At 47.9% G+C, this 12,843-nt stretch overlaps 1 protein-coding gene across 1 annotated transcript in view; it reads right to left on the reverse strand.

The window, feature by feature from the left end:
• LOC133115305 (vesicle-fusing ATPase-like) overlaps window positions 1-9,037 on the reverse strand; it is a 63,026-nt gene extending 53,989 nt beyond the window's left edge. The window contains exon 1 of the mRNA XM_061225148.1: window positions 8,880-9,037. Within this exon, the coding sequence (XP_061081132.1) occupies window positions 8,880-8,891 (12 nt within the window). The 5' untranslated portion in view covers window positions 8,892-9,037. The remainder of the gene's footprint in view (window positions 1-8,879) is intronic.
• Window positions 9,038-12,843: the final 3,806 nt, after the last annotated feature.

A 12,843-nucleotide genomic window follows, 5' to 3' on the forward strand; every position in this document is an offset into this window, starting at 1 on the left:
GAACTTCTGCTCACTGGATTTTTTTTTGTTTGTTTTTTTGCACCATTCTTTGTGAACTGTAGAGACTATTGTGTGTGAAAAGGAGATCAGCAGTTTCAGAGATACTCAAACCACCCTGTTTGCCACCAACAATCATTCCATGGTCATAGTCACATAAATCACATTTTGATGGTTGATGTGAACATTAACTGAAGCTCCTGACCCGTATCTACATGACTGTATGTACTGCACTGCCGCCACACGATTGGCTGATTAGATAATCACATGAATATGTAGGTGTAATAAAGTAAACATGTTCCTAATAAAGTGCTCAGTGAGTGTACACTTACCATCAGACACGCAAACGAATAAGCAGCCAGGCATGTATCAAGAGATAATCCCAAACAAACATGCATGTATTAAGCATGTATGCATTTGCTCACACAAACACAAATGTACATGCTAAAACCATGCCACGCCTACGGTTTGGGATTAATTCATACAGTCAAACAAAGACTGCATGTGTATGTGTGTATGTGTGTCACTCTGAAGCAGGGGTCTCCAACCCTGGTCCTGGAGGGTTACTGGGTCTGCTGGTTTTTGTTTTCACCTTAAAATCAGCACCCTTTGACACCCAGGTAACCAGGTGAGGTGAGTTAATTAATCAATTAGAGCAGTTGATCACAGTTAAGTGCAGAGTAACAATGAAAAGCAGCAGACCCTGTAGCCCTCCAGGACCAGGGTTGGAGACCCCTGATCTGAAGGATGAGACTGACATGCTCTCACTGTACTGGCTAACTCACCCTCGCCTTTAGCCACCCCAGGTCTGCGTCTCACACTCTCACACTCTCACACACTCACACACTCACACACTCACACACTCACACACTCACACTCTCACACTCTCACACTCTCACACTCTCACACTCTCACACTCTCACACACTCACAATCTGCATTGCTGGCTGAAGAGCCCCTTGCCTCTGTGTTCAGGTTTACACCAGGTGCAGCGCTCTGTTGTTCAGGTTCACACCAGGTGCAGCGCTCTGTGTTCAGGTTTACACCCAGGTGCAGTGCTCTCTCTCTGTGTTCAGGTTTACACCCAGGTGCAGTGCTCTGTGTTCAGGTTTACACCCAGGTGTAGCGCTCTGTGTTCAGGTTTACACCCAGGTGTAGCGCTCTGTGTTCAGGTTTACACTCAGGTGCAGTGCTCTGTGTTCAGGTTTACACCCAGGTGTAGCGCTCTGTGTTCAGGTTTACACCCAGGTGTAGCGCTCTGTGTTCAGGTTTACACCAGGTGTAGCGCTCTGTGTTCAGGTTTACACCCAGGTGTAGCGCTCTGTGTTCAGGTTTACACCAGGTGTAGCGCTCTGTGTTCAGGTTTACACCAGGTGCAGCGCTCTGTGTTCAGGTTTACACTCAGGTGCAGTGCTCTGTGTTCAGGTTTACACCAGGTGCAGTGCTCTCTGTGTTCAGGTTTACACCAGGTGTAGCGCTCTGTGTTCAGGTTTACACCCAGGTGCAGTGCTCTCTCTCTGTGTTCAGGTTTACACCCAGGTGCAGTGCTCTTTGTGTTCAGGTTTACACTCAGGTGCAGTGCTCTGTGTTCAGGTTTACACCCAGGTGCAGTGCTCTGTGTTCAGGTTTACGCTCAGGTGCAGTGCTCTGTGTTCAGGTTTACACCAGGTGTAGCGCTCTCTGTGTTCAGGTTTACACTCAGGTGCAGTGCTCTGTCTTCAGGGTTTGTGTGAAACGAAGCTATTCCACACCGTAGATTCAGCACAAGGATGTGCTAGTGTCCCTGTTATCAGTGAGATCATCAGAGACAGGTCCTGATCCCTGCAGGTGTTCTTGTTCAGAGGGAGATCATCAGAGACTGGTCCTGATCACTGCAGGTGTTCTTGTTCAGGCACTTAGCCACCCTTTCGGTGTAATTACCCTCAGCGACAGCTCCAGCTCTAGTGACTGGGTAATTGTGTAAACGGTTTTGCTGGTTAGACTGAACATGGTGCCTGCTTTGGGCTCTGCCGTCAACCAGCCCGTCTGGCTCAGAGGCAGAGTCCTCAGGAAGAGCCTGCGCCTCCAGGAAACTGATTACCACCCGGGAGCCTCCAGCCTACGGGCCTGAACACTGCGGTTATGGCTGGAAAACGAACCTGCTACTGCCTCTGCTACTCATCCATCCTGCTCCCCTCCTCCCCTCTCCCCTCCTCCCCGCCTCCTCTCCTGCCCCACACTTCTCCTCTCCTCCTCCCCCCCTCCTCTCCTCCCCTCTCCCCTCCTCCCTGCCTCCTCTCCTGCCCCACACCTCTCCTCTCCTCGTCCCCCCCTCCTCTCCTCCTCCCCCCCTCCTCTCCTCCCCTCTCCCCTCCTCCCCGCCTCCTCTCCTGCCCCACACTTCTCCTCTCCTCGTCCCCCCCTCCTCCCCGCCTCCTCTCCTCTCCCCCTCCTCTCCTCCCCTCTCCCCTCCTCCCCTCTCCCCTCCTCCCCGCCTCCTCTCCTCCCCCCCTTCTTTCCTCTCCCACACCTCTCCTCGTCCCCCCCTCCTCTCCTCCCCTCTCCCCTCCTCCCCGCCTCCTCTCCTGCCCCACACTTCTCCTCTCCTCGTCCTCCTCTCCTCGTCCCCCCCTCCTCTCCCCTCCTCCTCTCCTCTCCTCTCCTCGCCCCCCTCTCCTCTCCTCTCCCCCTCCTCTCCCCCTCCTCTCCTCTTCCCTCCTCTCACACTCTTCCTCTTCCTCTCACACTCATCACACCCATACTGGTTCAGACCTGCTACCACTGTTCACCAATCCAGGAGCAAGACGATCACAAGTGCTCATTGTAAACCTAGCTGTTCTGGTTAAGATCAAGAGAATGCATGTTGGCTGGTTAAGGAGATGGATGTGAGTTTGCGAGGAGGCTCAGAGAGACGGGCGGGTAGTTAGAGCAGCGATTTCCTCCCTCCTCTCTCCATTAGCGCCGGCGTTCACCCAGCGGGAGGGATGGGAATGAGCCGAGCTCTTTATCGACTTATATTTCACAGGATTTCTTATTTTCTGTAGAGGAAACATCATACGTATATACATATTTACACATGACTAAGTAGAAGGACCCTTTGTTTATGTGACTTTATTGTGAATTTAGGGTGAGGCTCTCTCAGGGCCGCTGGTTAACAGACGGGGGTAGGGCTGTCTGCCCCAGCCCTGCGGTGGCCAGGACCCCATGAAGGCGTGGAGCGGTGCGGAGGGGGCAGGAGCAGGTGTAACAGGTAAAGGTCCCGCCCCGCCCCGCGGTGGCCAGGTGCAGCTGAATCCCCCTCTGATGGGGATCTGAGCAGGAGCTCCCAGAGCCAGGGCCCACGCTAAAGGCCGACTGTAAATAATGCAGCAGTGCACTGTGGGATAGGCAGTGGGAGGCCAGCCGGCTGAGAGAGAGAGAGAGGGAGATGGAGTGAGAGTGAGACAGATTGAGGGGGGGAGAGAGAGAGAGTGAGAGAAAGAGAGGGAGTGAATGAGAGAAAGGGGGAGAAAGAGAGAGAGGGAGAGAGAGAGAGAGAGAGAGGGAGTGAGTGAGAGAAAGTGAGAGAGGGAGGGAGAGAGAGAGAGAGAGAGAGAGAGAGAGAGAGAGGGAGGGAGAGAGGGAGGGAGAGAGAAAGGGAGAGAGAGACGCAGGTGCTCAGTGTCCTGTCTGACAGTCCTTGGACAGGCTCCGCCTCCTGCCTCATTACATCATCCCCAGTCACTCCTGATTTAACTCTTTCCTTTCCAGGGCTCTGTTAGACACACACCTAACATTTATTTAGTTCAAGAAAATATTAATTAATTCTTGGTAATGCTAAGATGCTAACCCATGTTTGCACCATAGAGACACGCTTGATGCTAACCCATGTTTGTGCCGTGAACACATGACCACGCTAATGTTGCAGCTGACTCCAGCACAGGAGCTGTGTAGGATCAGAGGAGCTGTGTAGGATCACAGGGCTCTGTTCCTCAGGGATCACACACAGCATGTTGGTTTAGCATCCTGCTCGACTCAAACAGTCATTAGCCTACCTACTAAATATAGCCTTTAATCTAATTATCCACAAACACTAAAATGTGTGTATAAAAACATCAATGCATTTATTTCACTGAGAAATGAACAGCATGAATAGTTCTACAGAGCATCAACACTAAGCCTAACGCTAACCCCTGAGGGAGCCCAACAGCTACAGGAGGGGATATGGGTCAATCTCATTTCACACCAATCCCCAACCACGGGGGCTGAATGAGGCCGATGCACAATTCACTTCAAGGAAACCCTGAAATCACTCACTCACCCCACCCTGCAGGAAGAGAGACGCCCTGCAGGAAGAGAGACACCCTGCAGGAAGGGAGACACCCTGCAGGAAGAGAGACACCCTGCAGGAAGAGAGACGCCCTGCAGGAAGAGAGACGCCCTGCAGGAAGAGAGACGCCCTGCAGGAAGAGAGACGCCCTGCAGGAAGGGAGACACCCTGCAGGAAGGGAGACACCCTGCAGGAAGAGAGACGCCCTGCAGGAAGAGAGACGCCCTGCAGGAAGAGAGACGCCCTGCAGGAAGAGAGACGCCCTGCAGGAAGAGAGACGCCCTGCAGGAAGAGAGACAGGAAGAGAGACGCCCTGCAGGAAGAGAGACAGGAAGAGACACCCTGCAGGAAGAGAGACGCCCTGCAGGAAGAGAGACGCCCTGCAGGAAGAGAGACGCCCTGCAGGAAGAGAGACGCCCTGCAGGAAGAGAGACGCCCTGCAGGAAGAGAGACACCCTGCAGGAAGAGGGACGGCACCAAGCGATACGATTCTGTAAATCCCCTAGAGTTCACTGGGGCTCGCACCCCCGAGACCACCAGCACCAGAGTCTCTGGGACAAACTGCCCAAACAGAGGAACAAAGACTTACAATTTATGCCTCATAAAATTATAAAATTAAAGAGTGTCCCAGAATCTAAACCACTTCTTCCACTGCACTGTTTTTACTGAAATGAGGAAACACATAAATAAGAAATTTCAGATAAGAGTACTAATTAAGTGCTCAATAATAAATTGATAGCTGATTCGTGAATATTAAAATGAATTTGACAGGATGCACTGTGACTGTAAGCTGAATCTGCTTTTCCAAGCTTGCCTTCCAGAAAATACACATGCCTACGCACACATTAATATTAATGTACACATAAACAGGAAATTACTCATTTATGGAATTTTCCAGAGCAGTTGTCATATTATCATATTTCAGTTTTATTTAGTTCCCAGTAGAATGAGCCGACTGCTACAGAGAATGGAAGCAGGAGCTGCACAAGCTTTCATTTCACTTCACGGTCCACTTCAAGAAGATGCTTTTCTCTCATTTTATCTTGGGGGTCATAATGTCCAGTAATTATGAAAATATTAAAACTTTAGGATCTCAGAGAATCTGCTTTACAAAGGAAAAATACTATTTTTTTGAGGCGGACAATTCAAAGAGATTTCTTCAGCCAAATGAGCCGAAAGACTACACAGTTTTAATTCAGAATTAACATATTCATTTCCAATCCATAATTTAGCTTAGTCAGACTGAAGCCACGTTTGTTGTGTACTTATTAAAAACTAGAACAGTGAACTGCAGTGTTTGACATGAGCATTGCAATCTGAAGAGCTTGGGTTGCCATGGAAATGGAGTGAAGCACCATGGGAACAGGGAGTCTCCCCTCCGTCCCTGCCTTTCCCCGGAGCGGTCTGAAGACACAGGCCTGATCAGAACAGCGTCGCCTGTCTGGTGTCAGCACTGTGGCGAGTGACTCCCAGTGATTCCTCTCGTGGGACACCATCCCGGGACCTGCGCAGTGACGGTTCTGCCAAGTACAAACCTGGCCCAAGACTCGTATCAAAATGCCATGAATATCAATTATAGTCTCACAGCAACGAAGGTACAGTACAGAGCGACTGGGTAGGTACACGGGGGACAGGGTTGGACGCCTTCCCTCGTCACTTAACAACTTACTGTACCTGTGACTGTGGTTAGGAGTCGACTCAACTGCCAAAGACAATGTTGTCGTCATGACGATTGTTTTGCCAAGTAGCACACATGTGGAGTGACAGGCAATATCCATCTCTGCTAGGAGTACAGGAGATATGCATGCACACACACACGCGCACACACACATTCATTTTTAGCTTCACATAAAAACACACAGTTCACACCAAGGCTGCGGTCCTTGCCTCTATGCAAGAGTAACCATGGATACTCATGGTGGGAAGTTTTTTTGTTGTTGTAATGACAGAATAATGACGGACAGGGGACGTGCTTATTGTCTCAAACAATAAACTGACACATCAATCACACAGCATGCCAGAAATAAACTACATCACCAAATGCATTCTTCTCCTTATAATATTGAAGGGCTGTGGTGAGATTTGGTTTGTTAATCTGTCATGGAGGTTGGTAACTAATCAAATACTAAATAACAATGTGGTGGCTCAGCTGCATTCACACCATTTCTGAACGCAGACACAGCCAGACAGACACTGAGCAGAGGCTTTAGTCTATAGATGTACTACATATCCCAACATGCCACAGTCAGAGAACGTTCATGAGCTACTGTATGTTATCATTCAGCATCAGGCCTATAAACAGGATGACTAAGACGCAGCAGACTAGAAGGGAGCGACTGATCAGAACATGATATATTGGTTATAATACACATTCTTGGTCTGATGAGTTTGCAGATCGGCATGATTGGTCTGATGAGTTTGCAGATCGGCATGATTGGTCTGATGAGTTTGCAGATCGGCATGATTGGTCTGATGAGTTTGCGGGCTGGATTAAATGGGGCTGGTGTGTCTGGTGGAGGAGTGCGTGCATTCAGTGAAAAGACACTTCGCATTTCTGCACAGCGTAAGGATAATCTCAGGTTTAATGCTGAAACATTTAACCCAGGAAGGGCATTTAGTGCAACCAAACTAAGCTACTTTGAAAACTGACTGGACATATCAACACGGTCATTTACCCCAAAAAACTGACCAAAGATCAGGCCAAGTGTTGGGGGAATCTAGCCGAGTGGAATCTGTATTCTTGTATCGAGCCTATCCCATTGGCGCGGTCTGTTTTTCAAACATGTCCCTTTTCCCAGGAAATGATGCCAGCTATTCCGGCCCCTTAAGAGAATCAATTTTCAAGATGTTATTTCAGACGCAAACCCAAGCTGCCCTTCAGATCGAAGCTGGGGGCAGTATCAAATATTTCTGGTGCAGGTCTGAGCGTCTGCAAGGTTTCATTTCACAGGAGCACAGGGCGGTCTGCGGACTCTCAGCGCTCATGAAGAGAGCCAGGTACGCACGTGAGGATGCTGCCGGCGAACGGCCATAAGGAGGAACGGGGGTAAATGCGCAATGGAAAACGCGTGGCCTGGAGGATTAGAAAATAGACAGTTGGCCTGATCAATGACGTCACCGCCAGCCCATAAAATCATCGCACCATGACTGTAATACCGCAGCGCGGGGACCCCACCTCGGATCTGCGCGGGTGAGACTCCGCCCGCACATTAACACGGCCTCGTCCGAGCCTATCTGGTGCCAGAAATATTCCATTCGACGCCACTAACCAGCCTCCTAGATAACTCTGAGGATAATTTCGTTGGTTTCGCCTAATCCTTATCATTTTTGAAGGTGGTTAAACTGTAACAAGAACTGTAGAGCGCCTTAAAGAGGAGGACAACACATATTTAAGCCCACATTGCCTTGCGACAATGCAGTGGGCGTCACAGAACTGAGGTAATTTGCGCATCACATGTGCTGTGCTCCGACCTTCACCTTTTCTGACAGTAGGCTGTCGAACGGGAAAAGGTCTAATCGCTGGTGCTGAAACTGCTGTAAATAAGCAATATTGCTGACACAAACGACAAACGATATTCTTGGCCTCGATGTTACGCGTTATTCACATTGACAGGGACATTACAGAGCTTAGGGCAGGCTACGCTAAACCAAGACGTTCCCTTAGGATGAGATTATCCCCGCAGCTCTTGAGCCGTGCCAAGGTTAAACACGCTAGCTAGCTTCGACTGTCCTGTGCGCCATCCAGAGCTCGTGTTTTTGATGCATGGTGCTTCATTTGGTAAAGGGGAAATGAAACGTCATTTCATTCAATTTTGTTGTCCAAACACGTCTATGAATTGCTGAAAATTAGAGGCCATTATGCAGCTATTAAACTGAAAGATGCATTAACGATGGTAATGTTATGGTATGGTATGGTAATATTCGCGACGAAGCCTCTTGTTTGTTTCATTCCGTCACAAACCCAGTGCCTTGGACAAGGTCAGTTAGGAAACCACAAATCCGCATGTTTTTTTTCTGTTTTAAATGCGACAAAATGTGGATTTGTCAATTCGAATCTCGCTAACCCAGGCACGTAGATCAAACGGTTAACTAGTTGAGTCTTTAGCGATGCGGCATTATCTCGGTTGCATAATAGTGGTCATGCTGTCTATAGGTGAGAGGTTGTTAACGTTAGCTGTGTGGCGATCTCATACATACACGCACACGCATACGCACAGATAGATACGGATGCACTGTCCGTGTCACTGTAGAGGCAGGTGCAAAGCAGGTGACCATGCAGGCTTATCGCAAAGGTAATAAAACCACAATATGCCCCAGGCTTCCAAAACATGTACTATGCCGTTGTTGTACTTGTATGCCAATGGAGAATAACTCATAGGTCGCTAAAATAAGACTGCCAATCCACTGTGCAATTTATCTGGGCACACTGATGGTTGAATGAGATGCGTTTCTTAGCATACACGCTAACGGTACCATCCGAGCACTTTTCTTTTTCACATATCGAGTTACATAAAGACCCCTGTCAGAGTATAATGTTGCTGACAACCAAGAGTAAATTCTTCCCTTCTGTTCATCAATTTATCAAACGAACTCACCCGGGCCGCCATCTTCCTGTTTGTTGTTGCCGAGATGCAGCTCAGAATGAAAAGTCAAATAGCCGCACTGATAGTGTTTGCTATAGAGTGGAACTGCGCATGTGCGCACACATCATACGTAATAAAATAATGGCGTGCTTTCAACAAACTCATCGCACTCAGCTTTAATTGATATAATCACTTGATGCGGCACACTTCACCTGAGGTCATTACTTGTTTGTTAAAATACGGAATAGGCTACATGAACATGGGCAGATTCTTCGGAAATTATTCAAAATGAACGTCCCTCCAAACTGACGCAAGATACGCGCAAGAGTTCGTTTCCAAACCTAGCGAAGTTTTGAGTGCGCACGCAGTAATGTAGCGGTGTAACGTGTATGGATACAGCGAGCACCATAATTCATTGAACAGTGAATGCACTCGAATTCTCCTTGCCAAACCAGTCACATTTTCATGAATACCTAGCCACGCCATTCCATTTGCGCGCTTATTTGCATTTAAGTTGGACAGATGACGTTACAGAGCTTCAACAAAGTGATTGATGTGAAGCATTTTAAATGACTCCAATTGTAAAAATTGTATTAATTTTGCGATTGCTTGTCACAAAGCACTCGGGATAGGACTAAGTATTCTAGCTGCCAACCATGGTATGCTACTTGGAAAGCAATCTGATTATTCTTCAAGGGTTGAAGTTTTTATCAATTTTATCACTCCAGCACCAACCGCTTGGGTCTTCAGCGAACTCGTCTCTGGTTCTGATTTGCACTTTATTGTACGTCGCTCTGTATAAGAGCGTCTACTAAATGACTAATGCAGATTCATTTCAAAGGTTGTGCATGTCCGTAAGAGGTGTTCACCATGAGCGTAGTACATTCATACTACAACGGATCCAGAATGCTGCAGCCCGCCTGGTATTCAATGTTCCCAGACATTCACGTCACCCCCCTGCACAGCAACCTCCACTGGCTGCCTGTTATGGCTCGCATCAAATTTAAAACTTTGGTGCTCGCGTACCAGGCAGTTAAGGGATCAGCCCCTGTATATATTCAATCACTCATCAAGACCTATACACCAACAAGACCCCTCCGTTCTGCCACTTCGTGCCGTCTGGCGCCTCCCCCTCGCCACACCTGCACTTCACGCTCACGACTGCTGTCTGTCCTGGTCCCACGGTGGTGGAATGACCTCCCGGTGGATGTCAGAACGGCAGAGTCTCTGACCTCTTTCAAGCGCAGACTGAAGACTCATCTCTTCAGGCTACACCTTTCCCTCCCTAACTCACCACCATGATTAGCCTTAGATATGCCATAGACTGTAATGGCACTTATATAGTTGTATTGATATTGTTGTTTTTTGTATTCGTTATTGTATTGTTGTACTCGGGGTATTCTAGCTGCCAACTGTGGTATGCCAGTTGATGTATTCTTCAAGGGTTCCGATTATATCTGTATGTTTACACTAGGAACTGTACTGTCCTCTCAGGTCCTCTTCGTACTTGTACTTGTGTTTGATCTGCACTTCGTTGTACGTCGCTCTGGATAAGAGCGTCTGCTAAATGCCATGTAATGTAATGTAATTCATAGAACCTTGCTCTCTGTAATCATGTGACAAATGTCTTCTTATTATCAGCGGATTTTGAGGTCCACAGCAGATGAGGACGAGGCATATGCCATTATGAGTAGGGTAGGTCACGCATACTGCCCCCTGCTCAAAATAGCTCAATTGTCGCCAATTATTTCACATGTCGTAATACGGAGCAACATCAGCCACCCGATGGTTCTCGCTGACGCCTACGCAAGGTGTGAACGCACAAGGTTTGAGGGCGCCATCCAGTGGTCAGAATCTAGAACTGTGATTATTTCAAACAAATGCCATTCTGGACATTTTGAAATCCTTATTGATTTAACTGCATCAACAATAAATGTTCACAAATCGATCATCTTTGAAGGGTTAAATATGCGCGCATATATATATATATTTTTTTTTTTTAAAGAATGACAACAGCCAGTTGATTTAGTAAAGTATGCTGTCAGTAAATATGGTAAAAGTGTGGTTTCCCTGATTTTCTCAGGTTGCTGGCTGCTGAACAGAAGGCAGCCTTGGTAGAAAACTGCATTTAAATGAACCTGCATTTTAATGAATGGCCTGCAACAGCTCCATATGTTACACAGAGCGCATAACCCCTGGGCCGGAGCAGAGTCTGCGGCCCCAGCAGGCTGGTCTGGAGAGGACTGAAGGTGTCTGCATGAGGGCCACACACACATGGTAAACTCACTTGTCCTTGAATACATGCAGTAAAGAAATACGACTACATTATTTTCATGATGGTTAATTTTTTTCCTTTCCTTGGTGAGAGTACTTCTCACATTCCGCTTGTTACACGACGACTGCATATCATAATGTCCCAAGGGCAGGCTGGGGAAGGCACTGGAACTAATCTGGCAAAACCAGAAGGTGCAATCAAGGGGGACGTTTTATTCTCCAGTCTGCAGGTCATGAACCGTTAACTCAGGTAATTTCTTCAATCCACATTCAAAGTCCAAGAATCAATTTAAAATCCCAGAGAAGAAAAAAAAAAAGGTTTTTAAACACTCAGCAGAAATCACAAAACACCCAACATAAAGTGTCAGTTTTCCCCTTTTCCGGTGTCCCTCCACTCAAACCCTGCTGATTTAAGGTACTTTCCTGAATGTCGCTGGTCAACGTCCGGCCGCCCCGCTCCTTCCAGTCGTGTGCTCTCCGACCCTCTGCTTCCCCGTTCCCCGTTAACTCATGTTCCTGAGTCCTGCTTCAGTCAGGCAGCACCTCCACCTGGGTGAGTGGTGAGGCATTCTGGGAGATGTAGTGTGGGCAACGGCGGCCATTTTGTCACAAGGCAGCCGGTCCTGGATGGAAAGTAGCGCCGTCTACATGATCCGGAGCGATGCCACAATATCCATTTAGTTTCTTATTAAAAGCTGACTCCGGGGACAGCACCTGTCCTAAGTAAGCACACAATGCAGCTGAATGTTATTTGGAAGCAGCTTCAGATTTTGTCCAAATCAATGTGCGTGAATCCGGATAAAACGGGTTTACATCGAACCGAATTGAACTTTCAAAAGCATTCGATTGCAGCAGTTCTAACAACCAACAATCCCTGTTGTGAGCACGGTGCTAATGTTTGCATAAATTCAGTGGAGTCTTCATATGGTTCGTAATGAAAACTTGCTTTATGCCGAGACGGCAGTTGGAAACTCTCTGATCAGGGCAGAGCCACGAGCACAAAAACATTTCACACTCGCGTCTCATTCACCACAGTCAACCTCCACACATCTCCTATAGCTGATACTGGTGACAGAGAGTATAACCCTAACCCCAACCCCTAACCCTAACCCTAAACCTCTACACATCTCTGGGCCTATAGCTGATACTGGTGACAGAGTGTATAACCCTAACCCCAACCCCTAACCCTAACCCTAAACCTCCACACATCTCTGGGCCTATAGCTGATACTGGTGACAGAGTATAACCCTAACCCTAACCCTCCACACATCTCCGGGCCTATAGCCGATACGACTGCGGTCAGTCAAGGTCCCTCCATTTCTCAGACATTTGATTTAGACCCTTTTGAATCAACTTACTTTCCTTTAGAAAAAAGTTTCAAAAAAGTTTATTAAAGGTCATCTGAACATCAGCTACTTAACTGTTGATCAGCAGGAACACTTAAAAAAAACATTGCCAAAATGAAATTGAAATTTGGCTTCTTTGTTTTGGGACTAGATGGAGTCATACTGAGGGACCGTGGTGTGGTCAGGACACACACACACACACCATCACCTCAGCATGTAGCCATCACCTCAGCATGTAGCCATCACCTCAGCATGTAGCCAACACCTCAGCATGTAGCCATGTAGCCATCACCTCAGCATGTAGCCAACACCTCAGCATGTAGCCATGTAGCCATCACCTCAGCATGCAGCCATGT

This window comes from Conger conger, chromosome 16 (assembly GCF_963514075.1).
Source record: "Conger conger chromosome 16, fConCon1.1, whole genome shotgun sequence".
Taxonomy (NCBI): Eukaryota; Metazoa; Chordata; class Actinopteri; order Anguilliformes; family Congridae; genus Conger; species Conger conger.